This window comes from Dryobates pubescens, chromosome 24 (assembly GCF_014839835.1).
Source record: "Dryobates pubescens isolate bDryPub1 chromosome 24, bDryPub1.pri, whole genome shotgun sequence".
Taxonomy (NCBI): domain Eukaryota; kingdom Metazoa; phylum Chordata; class Aves; order Piciformes; family Picidae; genus Dryobates; species Dryobates pubescens.
Window position 1 is genome coordinate 12911751 of NC_071635.1, and position 27066 is coordinate 12938816.

At 44.3% G+C, this 27066-nt stretch overlaps 1 protein-coding gene across 1 annotated transcript; it reads right to left on the bottom strand.

The window, feature by feature from the left end:
• Positions 1–228: 228 nt before the first annotated feature.
• On the bottom strand, positions 229–26635 carry MGAT4D (MGAT4 family member D). The gene is made up of 14 exons (XM_009896732.2): positions 26487–26635; positions 25482–25622; positions 21942–22075; positions 19805–19851; positions 18429–18542; positions 17086–17161; positions 11369–11480; positions 9868–9998; positions 8376–8483; positions 7427–7620; positions 3634–3712; positions 3428–3506; positions 1262–1374; positions 229–264 (listed from the first exon to the last, which is right to left on the bottom strand). The coding sequence occupies exons 1-14, from the start codon at positions 26632–26634 to the stop codon at positions 238–240; spliced, it is 1503 nt and encodes a 500-aa protein (XP_009895034.1). The 5' UTR covers position 26635; the 3' UTR covers positions 229–237.
• Between the last annotated feature and the right edge of the window lie 431 nt (positions 26636–27066).

Below are 27066 nucleotides of genomic sequence, written 5' to 3' on the forward strand. Positions count from 1 at the left end.
ATGACACCTCACTCCAGAACACTGTATAGACATTACTAACATAATCAAGTTCTTTATAGATTTAATAGTCCTCATATAAATATTTCATAGTTATCTCAACTCTTTCCTAATACACAGTATTAAGAATTAAATGGCTTTGTTCTTTTTACCCAGCCAGTTCTTTTCTTGCTGTTAGCTTAGTTTTCAACCAATCTGTGAAAAAATGCATGTCCAAAATGTTTGGGGTTTGGTTTTTTTTCAGTTTTCAGATGTCTTGATAAGTACCTGGAAGAAAAACAAACCCAAAAGATATTATTTTCTACACTCTGCAGAAGCATTGCTTAAGACATTAGCTTTTCCCTCCTCCTAACCATGGCTGCAATTTAGGGCTGTAGTAATTATCTTCAGTGACTTCTGCTGAATATTTTCTCCTCACACATTCAGACACTTGGGAGAAACTTGAAGAATGGAAAAGAATTATCACAAATTAATCTGAAAACGTTTGCATGTTATAATCAATATCCAAGAGGGTGACTCATGTAAGCTAGAAAAGCCCCCCCTGTCTCCTTTGGTTGGCTGGTTTGTCGTGACCCAGATTCTAGAGGGTGTATTTATAGCACTGCAGAATGGTAGGGGGTTGGAAAGGACCTCTCAAGGTAGGACAGAAGAGGGACAGGGACAGAAGAGGGACAGGGACAGAAGAGGGACAGGGACAGAAGAGGGACAGGGACAGAAGAGGGACAGGGACAGAAGAGGGACAGGGACAGAAGAGGGACAGGGACAGAAGAGGGACAGGGACAGAAGAGGGACAGGGACAGAAGAGAACAGGTTGGAAGAGACCTTTGAGATCATCGAGTCCAACCTATCATCCAACACCATCTAATCAACTAAACCATGGCACCAAGCACCCCAGCCAGTCTCTTCTTAAACACCTCCAGTGATGGTGACTCCACCACCTCCCTGGACAGCCCATTCCAAATCACCTAGCTGGACTAGATGATCTTTTGAGGTCCCTTCCACCCCCTAATATTCTGTGGATCCTCTAGCCCAACCCCCCTGCCAGAGCAGCACTGCAGAATCAGCCCACTGGAGCATTTCTATGAAGCAGATCTAACTTCTCCCCTGAATAATTAATGTAATTCTCCACTTGTGTGAGTTTTTCCCCCCAAAATGCCATTCAGAATTAAATACAAAAAATCATTATTATCAATACTATGTGGAAGACAGAACTCAAACTCCTTTAATGAAGCTGCAATTAAAATGCTTTAATTGCCATGCTTACCTCACTAAGTATTGCCCATACAGGAGAATCAGAATGGATCGATAAGCGAATAGCCTCTATTTTCCCTATGGACTGATTGATTCTGCCTGATGCAATTCCATTTGCAAAAGCTCCTAAACAAAAGAATAAAGCAACCACATTAGAATGAAACACACTTCCAGGTGAGCTTATGCAGAAGCTTTAAATTATAAACTAACTCCAGGGACACAACATCAGAGAGAAGCTCAAACGGTAACAACCCAGGTGCCAGGTAGCCAAGAAGGCCAAATGGCATCCTGGCCTGCATCAAGAATACTGTGGCCAGCAGGAGCAGGGAAGTCATTGTGCCCCTGTACTCAGCACTGGTTTGGCCACACCTTGAGTTGTGTGTCCAGTCCTGGGCCCCTCAATTTAAGGAGGACATTGAGACACTTGAACGTGTCCAGAGAAGGGCAATGAGGCTGGGGAGAGGCCTTGAGCATAGCCCTGTGAGGAGAGGCTGAGGGAGCTGGGGTTGTTTAGCCTGGAGAAGAGGAGGTTCAGGGGAGACTTTATTGTTCTCTATAGCTACCTGAAGGGAGGTTGTAGCCAGGAAGGGGTTGGTCTCTTCTCCCAGGCAACCAGCACCAGAACAAGAGGACACAGTCTCAAGCTGTGCCAGGGGAAGTTTAGGCTGGAGGTTAGGAGAAAGTTCTTCCCAGAGAGTCGTTCGCCATTGGAATGTGCTGCCCAGGGAGGTGGTGGAGTCACCATCCCTGGAGGTGTTCAAGAGGGGACTGGACATGGCACTTGGTGACATGGTTTAGTAGTCATGAGGTGTTGGGTGACAGGTTGGACTTGATGATCTTTGAGGTCTCGTCCAACCTTAGTGATACTATGATACTGTGAAGCTGTAAACCAGAAGATGGATTCACTCCTTCAGTTACAGCAGCTCAGAGCAAGAGAAGAATGCAACAATATAAAGAACTATAGCTACAAATGTTTTAAAATACATTGAAATATCACAGAATCACAGAATGTTAGGGGTTGGAAGGGACCTCAAAATATACATAGAATATACATAGAATAAACCAGGTTGGAAGAGACCGTCAAGATCATCATGTCCAACCTATCAACCAATCCAACCCACCTAATCAACTAAACCATGGCACCAAGCACCCCATCAAGTCTCCTCCTGAACACCTTCAAAGATCATCTAGTCCAACCCCCCTGCCAGAGCAGGATCACCTGGAGCAGATCACAAGAGGCACACATCCAGGCAGGTGGCCATATGCATATGGCATGCATGGTTCATGTTGAATCTAAAAGTGCCTTTCTGAGAAGTCTGATCATTTTTTCCAACATGGATCAGGAATCATGGATCAGTTTTGACACACTTCTTCACTATTTCAGTGCTTTTTCACTTAGCCTCATTACACAGGCATGAAATCACTGCAGGCAAACCAACCCCTACATTCCAGGTATGATGCTCCTTTCCTATCAACTCATGCAACTCTTGAGTTGACAGCATTTTGACTGGGATCTCTAATCAGAACAAAACAGCCACGAGGAGGTGGGAGAGAGGTGCACATCAAAGCAAACAAGCAGCAAAGGTGAGGTCAAAGTGGTTCGTGGGAAGGCAACAGCAACTGTAATAGAAAAGATGAAAGAAAGTAGCAAGCAAAGCACATCTTCCATAGTCTGGTTTTGCTCACTGAGTGGTGTTTTAGTTCAGGTGGAAGCAAAACCAAGGTCTTGGCAAGCGTGTGGAGAACCTGCAGTTCATTCAAAAGAAGTCACATACCACCTTGGGGAAAGGAGAGAGGGAAACAGAGGCAAAAAGGAGGAAGGTGCACTGCCTCGTGATTCATCTTCATTTCAGGCTGGAGCACAAGTCAATGCTGTCAGAATCATGAGAAATCCTTGTCTTCAGCTAAGGCTGCAAAACCCAAACCAGATTCAGTCATCCTACTAAGAGCTTTCAGAGACTGCAATTGTTTTTCCTTCTCATGAAGTGCTTAAAGGCTTCTTCATCGTTGAAACCAAACCAGGACAGCTGGTTAAACATCACACGCCTATGCAGTGGCACGAGGGGTTTATTTCATCTTGGAATGTTGCATTTGTCACAGAGCCACTGAAATTCTCAAATGCAGAAACATTTTATCCAGAAGAACAAAACTGCTGGGCTTGAAATGTCCAGAAATTTACCTATTTTTAAATACCCATCTTTGGTTGCTGGGTAGCCAAATTTACTTCCATTCTCAAGCAGCTCTTTTCTTAGCATTTCCTGTAAAAGAAAAAAGAATGAAATAAAGGTCTCCAGAAATCTCTTCTGAGGTGTGACATTTTATGCTGGACATGATTCTTAAAAATGAAACAGCACTGTGTATTTCAGTTGGAAATGAGAGACTTACATCGGCAGGCAGCACTTCCACAGTAGTGTTAAACAGCTTATCACCAGGGTGCTCCATATTTCCACTTCTGAAGAGGTACCTGATGATAAAAGTGGATTATTTCCAGTTACTTTATGTTCTGGGGAGGTGACTCTTTCCAGTTTTAAAGGAAAGTTTCAAATACCTCTTCTTTACTTAGTTGTGGGGTACAGAGAACAGAAATAGGTATTGAAACCTTTCAGTGTGTGATCAAACCATGTGCGATGGGTTACGCTCATCCTGGAAGCAAGCAGCGGAGGGGAGGGCTTGGGAGAGCATTGCCCTCCCTGCAGGGGGGTTTTCCCCTGGGAAACTAAGTTAGTCTGCTCCACTCTCCCTCCATGCCCATCAAGGCTATAAAAAGGAGGACACTGCAGCCATTAGGCCTCTTGGGCCCTGCCTTTGCTTGGACAAGGACTGCTGTGGGCTCCCTGCTTCTCTGCCACATGGTCAGGCCTGATCCTTCTCCCTGCTACCTCCACATCTCTTCAAAGAGACTGGTTTTGTATTCTTATTTTTTCTCCCATCCATCCTTGTTCCTTACCCTTGTGAACCCTACCTGTTATTGGTACATATATATATATTGTTTAAAGAGAATTCACTACCTCTACTCGCAAGATGACTCCAAATTATTTCTTGGTGGACTTGCTCCTTCCCTTTCTTTTTCCTCTCCATTGGGAAAGAGGAGGGGGGAGCAGGGGAGGGATTCTCAGCCTTGCCCCCATCTGAGCTAAGTCCCAGTTAAGGCTCAAACCATCACACCATACTAGAGGCTTTCTATTTTAAGCAGAAACAAGCCTTAAAACCATCTTTGGAAATCATGAATGAAAACGCTCCCCCTTTTCAGTGCTCAGGGTCCACATAAATTAACTTTCCAGGTTTAAATGGCCAAGGAAGATTTGAACCCTGCTGTCTTCCTCTCATCATAAAGCAGTGCAATGGCATTGAAAAATCTTTCTACTAGACCATATGCTACATGCCAGATGAACCTCCCTTTTGATCAGTACTGGTCAATTCAAGTGCTTCTAAATAACCTCCTTTACTGTCCAAGTAAGCATCCAAGCAACAATACCAATGAGACTTTAAAAACATAAATAAACCTCTCTTTAATTTCAAATTTTGGACATCAGACCTGGGTTTTTAAATAAAACAAAAAAGAGCTGAGAAAACATACAGCATCAACCTCCCTCCTATGGTATCAAATAGAATCACAGAGATCACAGAATGTTAGGGGTTGGAAGGGACCGCTGGAGATCATCCAAGCCCACCCCCCCGGCCAAGGCAGGGTCACCTAGAGAAGGTCACACAGGCATGCATCCAGCTGGGTTTTGAATGACTCCAGAGATGGAGACTCTACATCCTCTCTGGGCAGCCTGGTCCAGTGCTCCATCACCCTTAAATTAAAGGAGTTCCTCCTCATGGAGGACCTAAGAAGACCTCCACATACTACATTTTCACAGGTTAGCAGTGGCATGGGGCTGGGGCCAGCATGAGGTATGCTGGCTTCATTCAGTACAGCTTCCCAGTAACAGGAAAATGCTTTGCAAAAGTTCTCCAAGCTTCCCAAAGCACAAAGCAGTTAATTAAGTGCTGATCACAGAGCACCATTTAATGCAGCTCACTAGAGGGAGATACAGCCTTGCTCTCTTAGATTATTTTAACAAATGAGCAACCTGCAGTCTTTGCAGAAATGGAAGTCCCTTCAACTGCGACCACTTTGGGGAGGAAGCATAACAACAGTGAAGCAGTTTTCTGTCTCAATATCATTACAGAGACATGGTAATGATGGTAGTTTGTGCCAGAGAGACTTTCCTGGAACTGTATTTCTTGCTAGGTTAGTTTGAACTCAGGTCTGTTCTCCTGTCTGACCCAGAAGAAACTTGGCTGAACCAGGCAGCAGTCTGTCTTTTGGTGCCGACCTCAATTTGCATTGTCCACAGGGCAAGACCTTCTGAAACAAAACCTCTGCTCTATTTGATGCTGCAATGTCTCTTCCTTTCAAAGATGCCAGAGCAGGATCACCTAGAGCAGGCCACATAGGAACACATCCAGGCAGGTTTTGAAAGGCTCCAGAGAAGGAGACTCCACAGCCTCTCTGGGCAGCCTGTTCCAGTGCTCTGTCACCCCCACCACAAAGTGTCTCCTCATGTTGAGCTGGAACCTCTTGTCCTCCAGCTTGTACCCCTTGTTCCTTGTCCTACCACTGGGTTCTCTATTTTATGCTGCAAGTGTCTCTTCCTTTCAAAGATGCCCAAGCTGAATGATGTGAAAAGAGAGAAGAGAGTTTTGTTTTTTCAAAGTGAGAAAAGAAACACCCAGCAGGGACTTGGCTGCAGATACAAAAACAAAGTTAGAAGTGTTCCAGCTCTTATTATAGGCAATGGAGATATAGTCAATGCAGTCAAATTTAGCAACTGATACAGGTGACCAGAGAGAGATGAATAGCTGTCTAGCTGCCACTGACTCTATCAAGTAGATCTCTGTCATCTGTAGGAGGAGCTTACACACCTACCTTCTGTAGACATCTCTGCTGTAAACACCTACATTCAAACCTGTGAATCTTCAACTGAATCTCACCTTTATTCATCATGCTTCACTATTTCCCCACAGTAGTGATATTTCCTCTCTGCTTTCACCTACACTGGTAAGTGTCTGGTCTGGGACACAATCTTTGACCTGACATCATGGGTGTCAAGATTGAAGGTGCCAGTCTCTTTTTGGTGGTGCCCAATGACAGGACAAGGAACAAGGGGTACAGGCTGGAGGATGACAGGTTCCAGCTCAACATGAGGAGACACTTTGTGGTGGGGGTGACAGAGCACTGGAACAGGCTGCCCAGAGAAGCTGTGGAGTCTCCTTCTCTGGAGCCTTTCAAAACCTGCCTGGATGTGTTCCTGTGTGGCCTGCTCTAGGTGATCCTGCTCTGGCATCTTTGAAAGGAAGAGACACTTGCAGCATAGAGCAGTGGTTTTGTTTTTCAGAAGGTCTTGCTCTATGGACAATGCAAATTGAGGTCAGCACTGAAAGACAGACTCCTGCCTGGTTCAGCCAAGTTTCTTCTGGGTCAGACAGGAGAACAGATCTGAGTTCAAGCTAACCTAGCAAGAAATACAGTTCCAGGAAAGTCTCTCTGACACAAGCTACCATCATTATCATGTCTCTGTAATGATATTCAGTCCTTTCCACCCCGACATTCTGTGATTCTGTTGACACCTACCGAAACAAAGCTTTCACTGACGAAATTCATCAGTTAAAAGCAAATTCCCTAGAGACTTATAACAAGAGAACATAAAGTATTTAACTGAAGAATTAAATGGGGGAAAAAAAAACACTCTTAAGCAGCTCACTAATTACCAAGGGGAAAAAATGGTATTTCAGGAGAGGATTCCAAGGAGGAAAGCAGATAAAACAGGAATAAGAAATGGGATGGGATGGGATAGGATGGGGATGGGATAGGATAGGGATAGGATAGGGATAGGATAGGGATAGGATAGGGATAGGATAGGGATAGAAATAGAATAAACCAGGTTGGAAGAGACCTTCGAGATCATCATGTCCAACCCATCATCCAACACCACCTTATCAACTAAACCATGGCACCAAGCACCCTATCAAGTCTCCTCCTAAACACCTCCATTGCATGGACTTCTTTTTTTTTTCACTTTCAAGGCTATGGTTTATGTGAACAGTTGAGCAGTGGTGATTTTGAACAGGCTCAGTCACTTCCAGAGTGGATCTGTGTAGGTTTCCATATTCCAGAGCATGCAATACTTACTTTTCAACTTTTGTTGGATTTAAAAAGGTGAAGCGGATGTAGTCGCCTGCCACTGGAGCTGAAGCCCAAAAGCAGTCTTTGCCTCTATAAACTTTCTCCAAGGTATATTGCTGGTATATTTTCAGGCTTGTATCCACTGTTGCAGGTGGGTTATTATGTGCTTTATGTAGCACATTTACCCCAAAATCTTTGTCCTGTTGGATATAAAGAAAAGTAATTTCACTTATACAATGAGTGTGTGTGAGTGTGTGTGTGTGTGGGGTGTCTCATTGCTCTTGTCCTTATCACATAAGTGGTAGATCCAGTTTGCCCTTCAAACTCCCCCTAAAGATCTATGGCCATCATAATAGCCATGCCCTTGTCCTACCACTATGTCTTCTTCTTAATAGTCCTATGTATTGAGACTGTGGACTACTCAGCCAAAGCAAACCATCATTGCTGGCAGTGTTAGTACAGTGCAGAACACACAGATTCATAGATTGACTGAGTGCTACAGTCCATTTGTCAAACCCTTTCTTCTCCAGCTGCCAAAATCAAATGACATTCATAGAATGGTTTGGGTTGGAAGGGACCTCAAGGATCATCTAGTTCCAACCCCCCTGCCACAGGCAGGGACACCTTCCACTAGACCAGGTTGCTCAAGGCCTCATCCAATGTGGCCTTGAACACCCCCAGGGAAGGGCCATCCACAGCCTCCCTGGGCAACCTGTTCCAGTGTCTCATAACCCTCCCTGGAACAAAATCTTGCGCTGCAAGGAGGGTTCCTACACACCATGGAATGCTACTGCAACTGGTGCAAGTGTTCAGGCTAGAGATTCAATGATGCTTGTGCAGCAGCAGTGTGCTCCATCTGCAGTTTAGGCACCAGTTTCTCCCTCAGAGCTGTAAACCACTGTTCTTGGACATGGAAATGCCATCTAAGGCCAAAGATGCAATTTCTTATCCTTACTTTCAAATTCTGTATCTTCCCAGGCAATGATGAATGAATCCCCATATGCTGAAAGAGAGATGGTTTGGCACGGATCCGTAACTTTGCCTTCTCCTTTTCACACTCATTCTGGAAAGAAAGTAAAACACAGTGAAGTTTTATCTGAGTACAAGAGAGACAAGCTAAGTGCCATTAAAGGCAGTTGAGGGTGTGAGTCCATCCTGAAATAAGCAACCTTTAGATCAGCCACCTGATTCCAAAACCACAGTTTCTAGACCTCAATTTGTAACTCCATTCGTGGTGCTGTGTAGATTTGAAGGCTCAGCCACCACTAAGTCAGGGATTTCTGCACTGTATGCCATCAATCACACTTCCAAGTAACCAAAAAGGGACCTCAAAGCTAAAATGCATTGATTTAACTGCTTCTGGGAAATTTCATTGCAAGTCTGGGTCTTGATGCATCACTCCAACACTGGTTTTGCTTCCTGAAAGGCAGACATTGGTATGCAAAACGTGGAACAAGTGTGACTGTAAAACTGTGTCTGCTTTCCTGACTTATGTATTAGAAAGCCAGCAGAAGGTTATGAGAAGTGATAGTCCACAGAGGTGTGATGGGTTAATGCCCATCCTGGAAGCAGGGGGGGAGGGCTTGTGAGAGCATTGCCCCTCCCTGCAGGGGTTTTTTCCCCCCTGGGAAACTAAATTAGTCTATTCCACTCCCCCTCCCTGCCCAGCAAGGCTATAAAAAGGAGGATACTGCAGCCATTAACTCTCTTGGGCCCTGCTTTTTGCCTGGATGAGGACTGCTGCTGGTTCCCCTGCTTCTCTGCCACGTGGTCCTCCCTGCTGCACCCACACCTTTGCAAAGGACTGGTTTTGCATTTCATATTTCTTTTTTTCCCCATCCATCCTTGTTCCTTACCCTTGTGAACCCTACCTGTTATTGTTACATATATATATATATATGTGTGTGTATACATCTATCTATCTATCTATCTACACACTGTTTAAACAAAATTCTTTCACCTCTCTACTTCCAAGCCTAATCCAAATTATTTCTTGGTGGATTTGCTCCTTTCCTTTCTTTTCCTCTCTATTGGGAAAGAGGAGGGGGGAGTTGGGGAGGGATTCTCAGCCTGGCCCCCATCTGAACTCTGAAGTCCCAGCTAAGGCTCAAACCACCACAGGGTTTACATATTCAAAGTTTTCTCTAGTGCTGCAGGGATGCCTACGTGACCAGCTGCAGGCAGATGTGAGCTTGTGAGATGTGAGCAGCCCATGTTCCAAGCTGATGGAGGCAAAACAGTTCTGGTGTGGAAATCTGCATTTCCAAGTCCTGATACTCTAATGGCCTTAAGCACAGTGCCACTATGCAGGTCTGCAGCAGATCTTTTCCCACCACAGCCAGTCAGATTGGAGAGGTGTCTATTCCATTTTTTATCCAGTGGAAAGAATTGTGTCACCAAGACTGGCGGGGAATTCATTCTTTTCATACCTTCACAGACATACTTACTGCATCCTTTTCTGGATTGCACACTTTAACCCAGAGCAGGTGGTCTATAAGCCAGTCTATGGGCTTATCTTTATAGAACATGAGAAAAAACTCCACTATGAGTGGCAAGTCTTCTGATTTGAACAATTTTCCTGCAAGCAAGAAAAGAAAATGCATATTCAGGTATTTCCACTGCTGTGCAAAGATCACCAGCTTTATGCTTGCTCCAGCCTTAAACACATGGACATAATTCTGATATGCAGTGAAAATTTCACACAGGACTTCTGCTCTGGAGGGTTGCTCATCCCTCATGTTGCTGGGTTTTTGAAGAGGTGCCCATCCCATTCTTGAAGACATTCTCCCCTGGCCAACCAGCTGACTAAGAAAGCCTGCTGTTACATCCTACTCCCAACACAACCTGAAAGTCACTTCTGTCAGTGTGTCAGATGAAACAAAGTCTGAGCAATTCCTCAGAATGCCAGACATGCAATTGCACTGCAGTACTACACTGGGTAACTTTAAATTAAGACCTAGATATGAAAAATCATAGAAGGGCCTAGGTTGGAAGGGACCTCAAAATAGAATAGAATAGAATAGAATAGAATTAACCAGGTTGGAAAAGACCTTTCAGATCATTGAGTCCAACCTATCATCCAACACCATCTAATCAACTAAACCATGGCACCAAGCACCCATCCAGTCTCTTCCTAAACACCTCCAGTGATGGGGACTCCACCACCTCCCTGGGCAGCCCATTCCAATGGCCAATCTCTCTTTCTATGAAGAACTTCTTCCTGACATCCAGCCTAAACGACCCCTAGTGCAGCTTGAGACTGTGTCTTCTTGTTCTGGTGCTGGTTGCCTGGGAGGAGAGATCTACTCCAACCTCCTCATCACGGGCAGAGACTCCTCTCAACTAGACTCAGCTGCTCAAGGCCTCGTACAGCTTGGCCTTCAACACTCCCAGAGAGGAGGCATCCACAACCTCCCTGGACAGCCTATTCCAGAGTCTCACCACCCTTGTATTGAAGAACTACTTCCTGAGATCCAGTCTAAACCTGCTCTCCCTCAGCTTCAAACCATTTCCTCTTGTCCTCTTACCAGACACCCTTACAAAACTCCCTCTGCAGCCTTCCTGTAGGATCCCTTCAGGTGTTAGAAGGCAGCTCTAAGGTCCTCCCTGGAGTCTTCTCTTTTCCAGGCTGAACAACCCCAGCTCCCTCAGCCTATCCTCATAGCAGTGGTGCTCCAGCCCTTGGTTTTCAACTACTATCACTGGTCATTTTGTTCTCTTGTTGTTTGTATTAGCAGATTTCTTTCTGACTGAACACTTAGAAGGTGTTACCACAATTAAATGGTATTAAACCCAGCAGGAAAAGCAAAACACTTCCAGTAGGAGCTTTCTTGAACAACCAAGAAGTTTCAACATGGGAGTCCTTCCCTGCTTTGAAATGCAATTCTGAGTGAGACCTCTTTGATTTAAACAACTTCAAATCCACTTGAGAGAGACCTTAACACTTACCAATAAATCCAAGTTGGGAGAACTCAAGAATCATCCACTCTTGGGACTGTTCAGAAGCAAAGGTTTTTATACTTTGAATGTAATCAGGTTTGGCTACAATATCATCTTCCAGCTGGGGAAAAGAGAAAATAAAAAAAGAGAAGACAAGTGGTGGTTTTATTGCTTGCAAAGGGGGTACTGATGTTGCTACATCTCATTGATAACTGCATTGTGTTCAACTGGGAGCTAGGGTTGTTCAGCCTGGAGAAGAGAAGCCTCTGGGGAGACCTAACAGTGGTCTTCCAGTACCTGAAGGGGGCCTGCAAGAAGGCTGCAGAGGAACTGTTTACAAAGGCCTGGAGTGATAGGATGAGGGACAAAGGCTTGAAATTAGAGAAGAGCAGATTTAGGCTGGAGGTTAGGAACAAGTTCTTTACCAGGAGGGTGGTGGAACACTGGAACAGGTTACCCAGGGAGGTAGTTGAGGCTCCATCCTTGGAGATATTCAGGGTCAGGCTCAACAGGGCTCTGGGCAACCTGATCTAATGGAGGATGTTCCTTCTCACTGGAGGGGAATGGGACTTGATGACTTTTGGAGGTTCCTTCTAACCCAAACCATTCTATGATGCTGTTCCAAACTTGAGTGGATTGCTATTTAACTTCTACATTAATATCTGGTTTGGTATCATTATTTATTTGCAAGAGTGACAGTAACCATCAGTGCTTCTCACTCCTGAGAAAGGACTCCCTGCCTTAAAGGGATCTCACTCTTTGAAAGAAAACATGAAGTACAAAGACAGAGCTTAAGGAAGAAGATAGCAAATAGTTTGTACTGAAGTTGCATGAGCACTGATATGCAGCAGGAGCAAATAACCTGAAGAGAGGAGCACTGAAAGCAGATGTTTAGTTAAAAGCTCTGTAGAGTAGCCTGGGCAGACCTAAAATATGACAGAGAGGGAGTGTGGCTGGTTACTGAGACACTAATAGAAAACACCTTGTTTCAGGAGTACTAGTCATGAAAGAAGGAAGGTGCTGTCAGTCACACTGGTGGACATTGATACACAGAGCTTTCAAGATGTCATCAAGGCTGACACTGAATACAGCAGCAGAGACAGATAAAAGATAGTGGGCAAAGGAGACTGCCATCCATCAAGGAAATGGGAAGGGCCTTGGCTGTGGTTTTGTATGGCTTTCAGAGAAGAATGGGGACTCTGAAAAGCCAGAAGCTGTTCAAGTTACTAAGCTGAGGATAATGAGTCTAAACAAGTTTAGAGGTAATGACACAAAGGAAATAAATAAACTAAACAATGAAGGAGTAATTCAGGGTGGGAATTCAGTATGGGTGCTACAAACACAGGAGGAGGCCAGTATCTGAAGGGGGCCTACAAGAAGGCTGGGGAGGGACATCTTAGGATATCATGTAGGGGGAATGGAATGAAGCTGGAGGTGGGGAGATTCAGGCTGGATGTGAGGAGGAAGTTCTTCACCATGAGAGTGGTGAAGCCCTGGAATGGGTTGTCCAGGGAGGTGGTTGGGGCGCCGTCCCTGGAGGTGTTTAAGCCCAGGCTGGATGAGGCTCTGGCCAGCCTGATCTAGTGTGAGGTGTCCCTGCCCATGGCAGGGGGGTTGGAACTAGATGATCCTTGTGGTCCCTTCCAACCCTGACTGATTCTATTCTATGAGTCATCTCTAAGCCTTCAGGAGAATGTTGTTGGGGGGCAGAGTATTGATACAGTTCATTTGATCTAACTGCTGTACTTGGTTTGCCTTCATGCTTGTCTGGTGGTGCTGAAATCGGATTCAGAAAGCAAAATAGGTAGAAAATTAATGCTATGAGAGAAAAAAAAACCCAAACCCATTTCCTGCTGGTTTTGCCTCCTCAGCTGAAGCAGTGCAGAGTCAGCAGCAAGAGTGTGAGAGAGCACACCCACAGATTTCAGCTGAATTTGGCCATCACTGCAAGTGCATAGCTGACAGGAGAGAAATGCTTTGTCAGCAGTGAACCCAGGAGGAAGTAGAATGACGTTTGAAAGACAAGATTAAGAGATCTGGTTTGACCCCGTCAGCTTTTGCTGATGATAAGGTAACAAACACCAGAGAGATAAAGATGAATGCATATGAACAGATTCTGAGATCTGGGGAATTGAGTTGAGATGACAGAAGACAACAACAACAAAAAAAATCCACCTCAGAACACCAAGAACTCTTACATACATTTGAACAAGATAAGATTGTCCAGTATCTAGATAAAATGGCAGAGGAGAATCTGAGTTCAGATTGTGTTGGGTTGGAAGGAACCCTCGAAGGTCATTGTTGTCCTTCCCCCCTGCAGTGAGCAGGCACACCTCCAGCAAGATGAGGCTGCCCAGGGCCACATCTTTGATTTGGAACATATCCAGGGATGGGGCCTCAACCATCTCCCTGGGCAACCTGTTCCAGTATTTCACCACTCTCACTGTAAAGAACTTCTTCGTTATGTCCGACCCAATTCTGCCCCGCTCCAGTTTCAAACCACTGCCCCTCGTCCTATTGCTACAAGCCCCTTGCAAACAGCCCTTCCCCAGCCTTCCTGGAGATCCCCTTCAGATAGTGAAATGTAGCTAAAAGGTCTCCCTGAGGCCTTCCCTTCTCCAGGCAAAACAGTCCAACTTCTTTCAGCCAGTCTTTGTTGGAGAGGTGCTCCATCCCTCTGAATGTCTCCAGAGAAGGGCAATGAGGCTGAGGAGAGGCCTCAAGCACGAGCCCTATGAGGAGAGGCTGAAGGAGCTGGGGTTGTTTAGCCTGGAGGAGTCTCAGGGGAGACCTTATTGCTGTCTACAACTCCCTGAAGGGAGGTTGTAGCCAGGTGGGGGTTGGTCTCTTCTCCCAGGCAACCAGCACCAGAACAAGAGGACACAGTCTCAAACTGCACCAGGGGAGGTTTAGGCTGGAGGTAAGGAGAGAGTTGTTAGCCATTGGAATGTGCTGCCCAGGGAGGTGGTGGAGTCACCATCCCTGGAGGTGTTCAAGAGAGGACTGGATGTGGCACTTGGTGCCATAGTTTAGTAGCCTTCAGGTCTTGGGTGACAGGTTGGAGTTGATCTTTGAGGTCTTTTCCAACCTTATTGATTCTATGATCATGTTTGACACCCCCCTCTGGACACACATCTCAAAGATGCTTTCAGATTTGGAATGTTCCATCATTTCAGAATGAACTCAGTCTCTCTGGACACAATGAACAAATGCATCTCCTCACTGCTAGGCTGGGATAGCAATGCCTGCTTTTAGGGCTGTGTTAAGATCCCATTACCTTGTCTCTGACATTCCTACAAGTGTTTCAAGGGGCTCTGGTGCGCTGCAGGTAGTGAAAGTGGAAACAAGTATTAAGTAGTCTTAGTTTTGTGTTGATTAAGAAAACTTCACCACAAAGAGAGTCTGAAAGAAGCAGTAGCTGGCTCAGTAACAACAAACACAAGACACACACACACACAAGACAAGATTAAACAAAGGACAGGCAAAGTAGAAGAGGTGAGATGACTGATGGGATTTATTGTCTTTTCTCAGAGGTTATGGTTCTGTGATAGATCAGTAGGTAAGGTTGTAACCTCACTAGCTTCAGTGGACTTCACAAAGCTATTTCCTTGAGTCCTGATTCAGCAGTATCCTGGCATGAGTGTTTATGTGTTTATTCAGCATAGGTCTTGCCTGACTCATGACATCAAGTGTTCTGTATACATCAAGACTAATTACATGTTTATCTACTTTCAGAATTCAGAAGTTAATATCAGATCACCCAAATGACACTAATCCCAACAAAACAGTAAGTAAAATCTAAGCTAGTTCAAGTTTTCCTGAAGGCAACCTGGTCCATTCTACTCCACTCCATTCTACTCCACTCTCCACTCCATTCTACTCCACTGTCCACTCCACTCCACACTCCACTCTCCACTCCACTCTCCACTCTCCTCTCCACTCTCCTCTCCACTCCACACTCCACTCCATTCTACTCCACTCTCCACTACATTCTACTCCAGGAAATCTTTGCACCAGGGTGAGAAAAGGGCCTTTCAGATTATTTGCTTTCTGTTAATGCAAGACTTGCAAATGGAGGAAATAGAGGAAATTATAACTAACTCTGTGGCACCATTTCTTTTCCCCTGTCCTCTGCAGAGCACTTTCTGGGCAGACCAGCATCTGTGCTACAGAAGCAACAAATGAAGAAGTGGATGTACTGGGTAACAGGATGAGGCAAGCATTAATTTCTTTCAAAGAAAATCCTGAATGCAGCCATAGCTACCCACCAGACAATCCACCAGACAGATCCAGGCTTTGCTCTGAATCACATAGTTCAGCCCTCATAAAATGTCCTAGACAAAAAAAACCCAATTATTCTCAAGTTTTCTTTAAAAATACAAAAAGCTGAGTAATTCCCATACAAATGTGAATGCCTGGAGGACTTTATAATAGAAATGGACATGAAGTGTCTGGCAGAGTGCTTAACATTTCCCTTCAGCCTGTTTCCCAAGCCCTAGTGCTCTAGTGCACTTGGCTGCTGTTCTTAGAAATACAGGAGAATCACAAGGCAATACTTCATCTTCAGTGAACCTCAACTGCTCAACAGACAACCCTTTCCCTTGCCCACTTGTCTCCTGAGCATCTATGCCAAATTTGAGAAGCCCAGCTCACATGCAGTTGTCTTAGATGCTGGACAAGATGCCTGCTCTTGCAGCCTCCTCTTCTGCTGCTGGGTAATCCTGTGGTGTACTTGCATGATACAGTCTGAGGCCTGTTGGAGCAGGAGATGATCCAGGGAAGCTAACAACTAAACAAAATGCTGTTCTGAGCTTTAAAGCAAAATTGTAGACACCCATAAGCTACTTGATGTTTTATGGATCTGTTCTGGTTTTGAACAGTCATGATCAGTTTTGGAATCTCTGGTGGTGGGGATCACAGAATGGCTCAGGTTGGAAAGGACCCTGGAGATCATCCACTCCAGCCTACCCGCCATGGGCAGGGATGCCTCTCAGCTAGACTCAGCTGCTCAAGGTCTCATCCAGCCTGGCCTTGAACACCTCCAAGGGAGGAGACATCCACAGCCTCCCTGGTCAGCTTTGTACAAAATCTCACCACTCTGGTACTCAATAACTTCTTGCTAAGATGCAGTCTAAGCCTCCTCTTCCTCTCGTCCTATCCACTAGACACCCTTATGGAAAGTCCCTTTCCAGCCTTCCTGTTATCATCTGTACAGAGTGCAAATTAGCACTAACTCAAGCCTGACTGGATGATTACCTTCAACTCTTCTGGAGAAGCTGGGATCTGTACAAACCTGCAGTTTAACCTTGTCTGCAGTATGATTATCCTGGTGTGTCTCCCTAGCTGTAAGGGCTTTTTGTTCATTGTGAACTGGACCTATTACCTGGATCTACCACAGCTGCTCTGCCTTGCTGCACCAAGTGAAAACACATTAAACCCTGACTTCCTTAACCTAATCAAATAAAGGTTTCATGCTTCAGTTACCTTGTTATTCTCCCTCACAAATAACAGGAAGATACAGATGGGCTTCATCAGGTAGTACCTGGCAGCAAGAGGTACTTAAGCACAGAAACATGTGGGTGCTTGTGAAGAGCACAGGGAAAACACACAGAAAGCGATGCCAGGCTGCTGTTTTCATTGAGGCCTTTGAAAGACATTACAATTATCAAAGCTAGTAATAACCAGTACAGATGTATTGCAGCTACTTAATGATAATATGAACATACCTGCAAATAAAATGCTCCCTTGGGTTGGGCATATAGCATTAAAAAGCTATAATCCAGGTTCTGTTTAGTTCTCCACCTAAACACAAGCAGCAAATTCTGATAAGCTTTCCAGGGGTGCTGCAAGAGCTCTTTCCATAACAAAAGCACTTTGTATGCTCTGCAAGCCCCCCACAGTAAAATAGAAAGGTTGAGCATTCTAAGTCATTACTAAGTGAATAAAAATGCCTCTATAAGCAGTGCATTTATAAATATTTTGACTTCCCTATAAAAGTTAACATTAACTAAGCAGAAAAAAACCCAACCCCAAATAGCATCTGTAGCAGTGCAGCCTGAAACAAAAATGCCTACAAGTGTATTCCTCTCAAATGACTCCAAAGATTCTACCCATGTTATGAACAGCAGAGATCAACCCAAAATAATTACAGATCAACAAATTAGGTGCTTTTACTCATAGACAGCATAGAAAACAGGCTGATAGAACTTCATTTTCAGGTTGAAATGTGAACACAGATTTTTCTCTACATAGTACAGCCTTTCATTTTACCAGGGGCTGAAGCTGATGTTTGACAATCAATGCTAAGAGGCTGGAAAGGAACCTATCATTATTTACTTAACAGCAAAGTGTATTTAATTCACATCTAACCATATCTAAAACTTAAGTATGTAACTATGTTTATGCTTGGAAAAATAATAAGGTCTATCTATAACCCAAATAGTCATGCATGAACACTCCTCCTCTCAATCTGCCTCTCTCTTGCTGCATTCCTGGGGTAGCTTCTGATTAATTAGTTATTGTTGATGGAAAGAATATTACTTTTTCTCCATTAAAGCCATTTTGTCAGGTTATAGTTTCTGTCTCAGTGAACTGGGGGCACATGAGGCAATGAAATGACCAGACAGGTTATTAACAGTAGCATAAAAACAATTCCTCATCACCAGAAGTTAGGTCATTAGTTAAACCTACTGTAGTTACTAGTTAGCTAAGGGGCCACATGGGCTTTCCTTTGTTTGTTCACAGAGCCTCTCCCTCATATGTCACATAAAACATTTCCCTTTATGATCATATCATCTCTTCTCCATCTGGTTTAAAACCAGTGGGATGCCTAAAGTCAAGACTCAAAGGAGAAGCCTTGGCTCTCTCCCTGAAGCTGGTGTGCAGCAGAGCTTTTCCCAAGATCCCCTTGTGTAACAGGGTTGGGGGGTTTTTGTTGGGGGTTTTTTGTATACTTGATGTCCATCAGTTCTGAAATGCAAAACCATTATCAGCTCAAACAGTCTTGGCTTTTGCAGACTTTCCAACTCATAATAATAGAAGTTGTTAGGGTTTTGTAAAGCTGTCTTACCTTACTCTGTCCTCCGAATCCCCAAATGTTTTCTTCAGGTTGGAAAGATCTGGATAGTAAGAAGCAGGAGGAGAAATAATTTCTAGGATCCCAGACTGGACTTCAACAGGGAAGCTGTGAACAGAAGTTTAGTGAGACTCCCTCCTTTAAAAAAGCCTTTGGAGGGTAACCACAGACAGCAGCTCAGTTAGGTCTGCTCCTCTAGAAGCGTAATTCACAAATCCAGCAAAGAAGACTAAGTGACGCAAATTGTAAACCAGGAAGCAAGAAGGGGTCTTTGACAACCATCAGAATAGGCTGGACTATAACTCAAAGTTTCAGAAAACACTGAGAAGTGTCTCTCAAATCCTGCCCCTCATAATTACTCATAATCCTGAGATGCTTGCCAGAATGCAGCAATTCACAACCAGCATGGCTGGGCTCAGTGATTTTAAGAGTCTTTCCCAACCTAAGTGATCCTAGAATTCTGCTACAACATCCATACAAAACTTGAGAGCTCTCCTGTAGTCATTTTAAAGAAGGAGAAAGGCTATTTCATTTCAGACACTGGCCAAAGAGTTCTGTCTGAGTAAGCAATTCACAAATGAGCACTGCAGCACAACGCAGATTTCATCTCTTGCTTCTTTCAGCCAGATGTGCTTTAGGACTTCTGGCCTTATCTGTTCTGTGACTGTTGGCTACACCATACCATTTCTTAGAGAGCAATCTACCAATGGGTGTTTTCCCCCTGTTTCATTTAGTAGCTGTTCCTCCCAAGCTGCTCTAAGGTTTTTAAGGTGTACATGGTGCTGTAAATATCTGTGGGAAAGAACTGTAAGAGCAAGCAAAACTGCACCGGGAACCAAACCTTCACTTCATAGCTCTTTCACAGCAAAGAATACTCATCTCATGTAACCCCTAAGAGTTATTTAAACACTATAAATATAGTCCCATTTCTGTCCAGTGTCCATTGCCTTCACAAAAGAGAGGCAAATGTGGAAACAAAGACACCTGAATGCAGAATACACTGCAGGCTGGGAAGTCAGTGGGGACCGAACAGAAGTATCCTCAGGTGCCCTGAACTGCATCATTAATTTCATGGGGAAAAGGCTTAGGCTCAGGTAAATATTTATCAGAAACTTAAGCTGAGAGCTTGCCTGATGAGTTAGAACATGTTTGTGAACTAGGCAAAGGACAATAAATTGGTAGACTTCCTTCTGCTCTGAATGTCAGTGTGCTATGATACACATACTAAGAATGCCTCCTTAGCCTCGTTTCCTAGCAGTTCCAGTTCACTACGGCAGAGATGTCATTTCTTGCTGAAATGCTCTAGTTCCTTCCATAAAAGCTCAAAAGGTGCTCACTCTCTGCTGGGTGTTTCACCCCATGGGACTTACCTGCTTTTAACACTTTCAGCAACACTGTTAACATATTCTGCATCCACCTAAAGGGAAAACAAGGGGGCATTTCATTTCGAGTCTCTTTTTGTGCTAAGAAACATTCTGTAGGGAGCATTTATAAGCAAACACTTCATTTTTGTCCTGCAGTTCTCTCCAAACAAAATCAGAATGTTATAGCAGCATTTCAGATCTTTTCCAGCCTTGTTGATTCTAGGATTTCACTGAAAGACAGTACAGGGTTTTCAGGCCAACTGAACTTTCAGTGTAGTTGAAAGTAGAACTGAACTAGCTCCAGCTCTGGTTTCTGCATGTTGTTTTTCTCACTGCTTCTGCAGGAGGAGTTCAAGCCAGTTTCTGCACAAAATTCTGTTCCACAGCTTTCAGCTATGCCAGAAAGTCAAACCATCATCAGTAAAAAGGGCTGTTTCAGGTGCATCATCCAAACAAACCCCAGCAGAGACCTCAGGCTCTTGAGAAAAGTCAGCTATGCAAAAACTTCTGAAGCTACTGATACTTGAAATTTTTATGCAAGAGTTTCTTCCTAATATAAGAAACTTATGGCTTTTAGTCTGGAAAGGTTGGGGGCACACTCATTCATTGCTGCTGCTTCATGAAAGGAACAGTACCAGTATGCAAAAGGCAGCTACACGAAGTTCAGAGTGCCAAGTTTTGTTGCTGTGATTTACAAAGCAATCCAATGCCCATTTTAGAAGTTCACAGCTTTTTAATACAGAAGTAATAGTTACCAGCTATAGATTAAGTTTGCAGTAAGGAAAAATGATGTGAAGTTGTTAGTACCTGTGGAAAGAAAAGCATACCAACAACTCTGCAATCCACTTTCGGTCCTCAAGTGACTTAACCCATGATGCAAACACTTAACTTGATCATCTGAAATGTGGGAAATGGGGAAAAGTGTGGAATCATGACCAGTAAACACACCTGCCTTCCTCTCAATTAAATGCTCTCCTATCAGCACCATCAACCTGCTTGGCTGAAACATGGAAGCTGCAAGAACGTGGCTCTGGGGACAGAAGAAAGGGGAGAGACCGATTCCTACAAGGGCAGTTTAATCTTAAATTGGCTGAAAAGGGACTGTTGCCACAATCAAAGCCACTGTTTGGTACAAGTCCCACGTTAGGACTGTCCACAGGGGGAATCAGGTACTCAGAAGTTAACCCTTAAAAACTCAAACTCTCTGAAGCCTTGAAAGAGTGTATCTGAATGGCAGCGAGGCAAAGCTCATCATTACCAGGGCTCCTCATTGGCAACAGCAATTGACAAGTAAGTTCAGCTCCTGAAAACGATGCTGAAGAGGAACTACAGCCAGCAAAACTGGGCCTCTCTGCTTATTGCTGTGATCCAAACAGAAAAGTGGAAGGCCTGGTGTTTTGTTTGACTCTGCTACAGCTGCAGAGACCACTCTAAGTGATGACTTAGCTGGGAAGAAGCAAGCTGTAACTGTGAATCAATGCATGTGTGAAACTTAATGTTGTTTATGGAAGGATAAAGAAACATGAAAAACAAATATGAAGTCTGAAGAGCTGCAGCCTTTTTACCTGCAAGTAACTGCCATTAGCTAACTCCCTTCTGCAGCTTTTTTCCCAGTGAATAAGAAAAAGTAAAATAACCTTTACTATTTCACCTTGAGCACTGTTTACTTTCCCAAACCTGGAACCCTTCAAGTCTCTGAACAGTTTTCTTTGTCATAAGCAATGCCAATACACATGCAGAAGACAAAGCTCCAGCATGTCAAGGTGCTTGGCAAGATATATGACACCAAAGGAGCAGAGAAATAATCTGAACTTTTCACAGCCTGAAGTTTACTTTTCTCAGGTTCCATGGAACTTTCCTGGGGAGGATTTACATGTAATTCTTCAAGCAGAATACTTTCAAAGATAAATAGTGGGTTCACATAGTTTTGTTTGAAAATATAACAGGACTTTTTACCCTTCAACCACCTGAGTTTCAGGGTGTTTTTTTGCACACAGGAACACTGAGGCACTAACTCCTCACAATCTCCTCCAGCCCTGAAGAAATCCCTCCCAAAGGCATAGCTGACAGTGTTTTGTAGCCTCTCACAGAGCTCCAGATTGCTTTTTTTATCACCCTGCTGCACTTTTCCAGGCAAACTTACCTCTGCTACAAGAATGATTATCAAGCAGTCATTCTGCTGCTCTTCAGAAAGGTCATACAGAAGGGAATGCAGGGTGTTGATCAAGTAATCTTGTTTCTGCCTTTTCACAGTAGGAATACCCATCACCAGTGAGACTGCAAAGGAAGTCCACAAGCCAGGTCATTTTAAGTCAGCTACAAGGAAACTGCTTTGGTTTGAGGAGACCATGAGATTTGGTGACAGTCAATAGCCCAACAGCACTGTGACAGCATTTGCTTTACTACCTGGAAGAGATACTGCAGCTAAGTTCAAGTTAGAAACATCTCTGTGCTACAAGCACCAGGTCTACACTGTCTACACTGTCAGCATTTGAGAACTTGGAGATACTACTACCTCTGGCAAACACATTGGTATCTGTTACTGACTTCCAAAAGTGGGTAGGGTAAAATCAGTGCTTGCACTTGGTATGAAGCTGGAGATCTGAGTAGTAACAGTTAAACCAACCCTGCTTTAGTGAGCAGGTTCCCAAAGCTCTGTGTATCTCCAAAAGGAGTCCCACACAAAAACTCTTTCTCAGCAGTTTATGAATCAATGGCTTTGATGTAATCAGTAACAGAAAGAAAGGAACTTGGATGTTCCTGTTAAGACGAAAGGAACTGAAACTCTCTCTGGCGAAGGCTCCGCTAGCAGCGAATTTGTGTTGTATTAACATCGTTAGATTATAAGCAGGACATTTCCTTTTCCATTGGTGTGGGCACTACCTAAACCAGTGACTTACTACAGCTCAGTAAACCTGTGGAATTTTTAGTCCTTGCAGATGATTCCTTATTCACCAAAACCTTGTGGGGCTGGTAAGGAAGCAGCATATTTTAGAACAGAATAGAATTAACCAGGTTGGAAGAGACCTTTGAGATCATCAAGTCCAACCTATCATCCAACACCATCTAATCAACTAAACCATGGCACCAAGCACCCCATCCAGTCTCTTCCTAAACACCTCCAGTGATGGTGACTCCACCAACTCCCTGGGCAGCACATTCCAATGGCCAATCTCTCTTTCTATGAACAATTTCTTCCTAACATCCAGCTTAAACCTTCCCTGACACAGCTTGAGACTGTGTCCTCTTGTTCTGGTGCTGCTTGCCTGGGAGAAGAGACCAACCCTCTCCTGGCTACAACCTCCCCTCAAGTAGTTGTAGACAGCAATATGGTCTTCCCTGAGCCTCCTCTTCTCCAGGCTAAGCAACCCCAACTCCCTCAGCCTCTCCTCACAGGGCTGTGCTCCAAACCCCTCCCCAGCTTTGTTGCCCTTCTCTGGACACCTTTCAGCAACTCAACATCTTTCTTAAACTGAGGGGCCCAGAACTGGATACAGCACTCAAGGTGTGGCCTAACCAGTGCTGAGCACAGGGCAGAATGACCTCCCTGCTCCTGCTGGCCACACTGTTCCTGATCCAGGCCAGGATGCCATTGGCCTTCTTGGCCAGCTGGGCACACTACTGGCTCATGCTCAGACACTGCTGGCTCATGTTCATTATGAAGAAAAGGAGTAGGTGCCATTAGTGACTTGCCCCAGGATGTGCCAGGGTCAGCTGATAATTGCCAAAATTGCAGTGTTCCTTCCTGGCACACAACCTGCTAAAGCCCTGGGGGTTTGTTTGGTTTTACACACTGAAGGGCAAGCTGTACTTGTGAAACCGCACTCCTGCTATTGTGATTTTCATGTGCAAACAAACGGAAACCAAACATGGAGCTTTCTTTTATCACCTAATCCTTTATTTCCTTTGGTTTGGAATTTTGCTTTGTTGTGGGGTTTGGGGGTTTTGGTTGGTTGGTTGGTTGGCTGGTTTTTTCCTGCTAGTGAATGCACCTGGTCTCTTGAGGGGGTTTTGGTTGTCATTTGGCTGACAGCCTCTGGCCTTTTGCAAACTGGCACTGACCTAAGGGCACTCCAGTGAGCACTACAGCACTAGATCTCATTGCTACAACTACACCAACTACTGAGAAAACTGCAGAAAGTCAGCTAAGTTGGTTTCTTAGTTAAAAGTGCTGCCCATGTTTCTTTATATTAAAGCACCCTCAAGGAAAGTCAAAATGTCAAACCCAGCAAAATGGTTGCCTGGTTCCTTGTGTGCTTTCAGCCTCTCAATGTTTGTTTTACCGAGCACATGACAGGAGATGAATTAACTTTTATCATTTGTATTAACAGTTCATAGAATCAACAAGGTTGGAAAAGACCTCAAAGATCATCAAGTCCAACCTGTCACCCAACACCTCATGGCTACTAAACCATGGCACCAAGTGCCACGTCCAGTCCCCTCTTGAACACCTCCAGGGATGGGGACTCCACTACCTCTCTGGGCAGCACATTCCAATGGCTAACAACTCTCTCTGTGAAGAACTTTCTCCTCACCTCCAGCCTAAACCTCCCCTGGTGCAGCTTGAAACTGTGTCCTCTTGTTCTGGTGCTGGTTGCCTGGGAGAAGAGACCAACCCCCTCCTGGCTACAACCTCCTTCAGGTAATTGTAGACAGCAATAAGGTCTCCCCTGAGCCTCCTCTTCCCCACTGGAGTTCATTTTGATTTGTGCAAGTGTCAGCTGATTTCTTATATGGATGAGAAAGCTACATTGAAGATTTATTAATATGCTTTAAATGATCACCTCACCTTTCCACTTGCTTCAAGCCAGGAAACTGGATGCATTACAAATTCTCTCTGGCTTCCACATTCATACTACTTTTGTGGGGGGGAAATGTCAGCTAATGCATCTTATCCACAGGAATATCAGACTAAACCCCCCATAATATTTGGTTTCAATTATGACTAATTTTTGTTGCTATTTGAAAAGCTTTATCAGGATACTTTGGGGTAAAGACTTTAAACTGAGATGGATGTGGAAAAATGCTTTTGCTGTCCCCCTTAGAATCACAGAATTGTTAGGGTTGGAAGGGACCTCAAGGATCATCTAGTTCCAACGCCCTGCCATGGGCAGGGACACCTCACAGTAGAGCAGGTTGCTTAGAGCCACATCCAGCCTGCCCTTAAATATCTCCAGGAATGGGGCTTCTACCACCAACCTGGGCAACCTTTTCCAGTGTCTCACCACCCTTATGCTGAAGAACTTCTTCCTAACAGCCAATCTGAATCTACCCATTTCTATTTTGTTTCCATTTCCCCCCAGTCCTATCACTCCCTGACACCCTAAAAATTCCCTCCCCAGCTTTCTTACAGGCCCCCTTCAGATCCTGGTAGGCCACAATTCAGTCTCCTCAGAGCCTTCTCTTCTGCAGAGTGAACAGCCCCAACTCCCTCAGTCTGTCCTCATAGGAAAGCAGCTCCAGCCCTCTGCTCATCCTCACGGCCCTTCTCTGGACACCTTCCAGCACCTCCAGATCCTTCCCATAATAGGAATTTATTCTGTGTGACAACACTATAAAGATTAGGGACAAAACCCACTCCAACCTGGGGAGTATGCTTCACTGCTAGAACTCAACACAAAATGCAAACATACTTAACATAAAACATATAGAAAATATGAATATAGAAAACTTTATTTCCTACCTCCAGTTCTCTGTTGCCCCAAAATAACATTTGGGACAATGCCATCTTCAGATTCTTGAAGGTGAGGTAGGTAGTAGTTTATGTTTGTAAGATGCACAGGGAGTTTTCTAGTGAGGTTTAACTCTTTCCACTTCATGTCATCTGAAAGAAACAACAAACCCAAACAGACATGAAAAATACATGAAAAAAGGCAGCAGGGAAGCCTATTATTGCAGCTGCTTTCCTCAGCTGGACATGAGCAGTTTACCCCACACAGCTTAACTCACTCCGAACTATTGCTCAGGAGTGCTTTTATGTCACATGTATTACCTTCCTGTGGCAATAAACTGAGAAACACCCAGTACACCACCTCCACCCAGGCAACAGTGCAGAGCTCCCAGCCTGTGTGTCCTGGGAACTCCACCTGCATTTCCCCATGGCCTGAACAGCTGCAGGACTGAGCCATCTTGAAACACAACAAGCAGCCATTTTAGAAGCTGCAGGGGGAAAAAAATGGTTTGCATTTTGCACAGTTGGCAAGAAAGTTGCCATTAAAAGAAACACAGATTCCTTAATTAATAATTAATAACTAGAATAAACCAGGTTGGAAGAGACCTTCAAGATCATCGTGTCCAACCTATCATCCAACACCACCTAATCACCTAAACCATGCAACCAAGCACCCTATCAAGTCTTCTCCTGAAAACTTCCAGTGATGGTGACTCCACCACCTCCCCAGGCAGCCCATTCCAATGGGCAATCACTCTTTCTGTATAGAACTTTTTCCTAACATCTAGCCTGAACCTCCCCTGGTGCAGCCTGAGGCTGTGACGAGAACTTTGTCATTCTGTTACTGAATTTTTCTATACTAGCTACCTACAATGAGTAGGTCTTCTACCCCTGAAGAAAAATAAAGATCTTTTAAGTGTATCTGAAGCAATTCCTACTTCAGTGGGTGCCTCCTCCAGACACTTCATCAGGGCTCACTTTGAACTGGCAGCACAGAACAATTTTATCCATACATACCTGTCTGATTTATGGTCAAGTGCATCCTTCTTGCAAGCATCCATTTAATTTCATCCAGGGCATCACTCAGTTCATGTGATCTTTTTTTGTATTCCTTTTCAGCATACAAGAGCCTTTGCTGAACTTCCAGGAATTTGCTTTGGCACATGTCAGAGTCATGTCCTGCAATGAGAAGAGGATTCCTTTTCAAACAGGTGATTTACATGATGGAATAAAGAGAAGGCTTAAGAACAGGAGAGAGTCTGGAAGAAGAGGTGACCAGAAAGGTATAAACAATAAGAAGAGTGGCTGCTCAAAGTTTAGTCATGGAATGATGAAGTGTGGAAGTGGATTAGAGGAAGAGTTTAGGGAGCAGAGTTGAGATAAAGGCTTGCAATTGACAACAACAGCAAGAATATCACATCCACAATAAGGAAGAAGTCAGTGACAGACTTGAAGCTGGAGAGGAAGGTGCCAGCCAAGAGAGCCAGCAACATGTTTCACTGAGTGACAAATATCAGTGCCTCCTGTCACACTGCAGAGTGTAGTTTTGTAATGACTTATCTTTCGGATTTAAAACACTCCTGAGATTAAAATACAG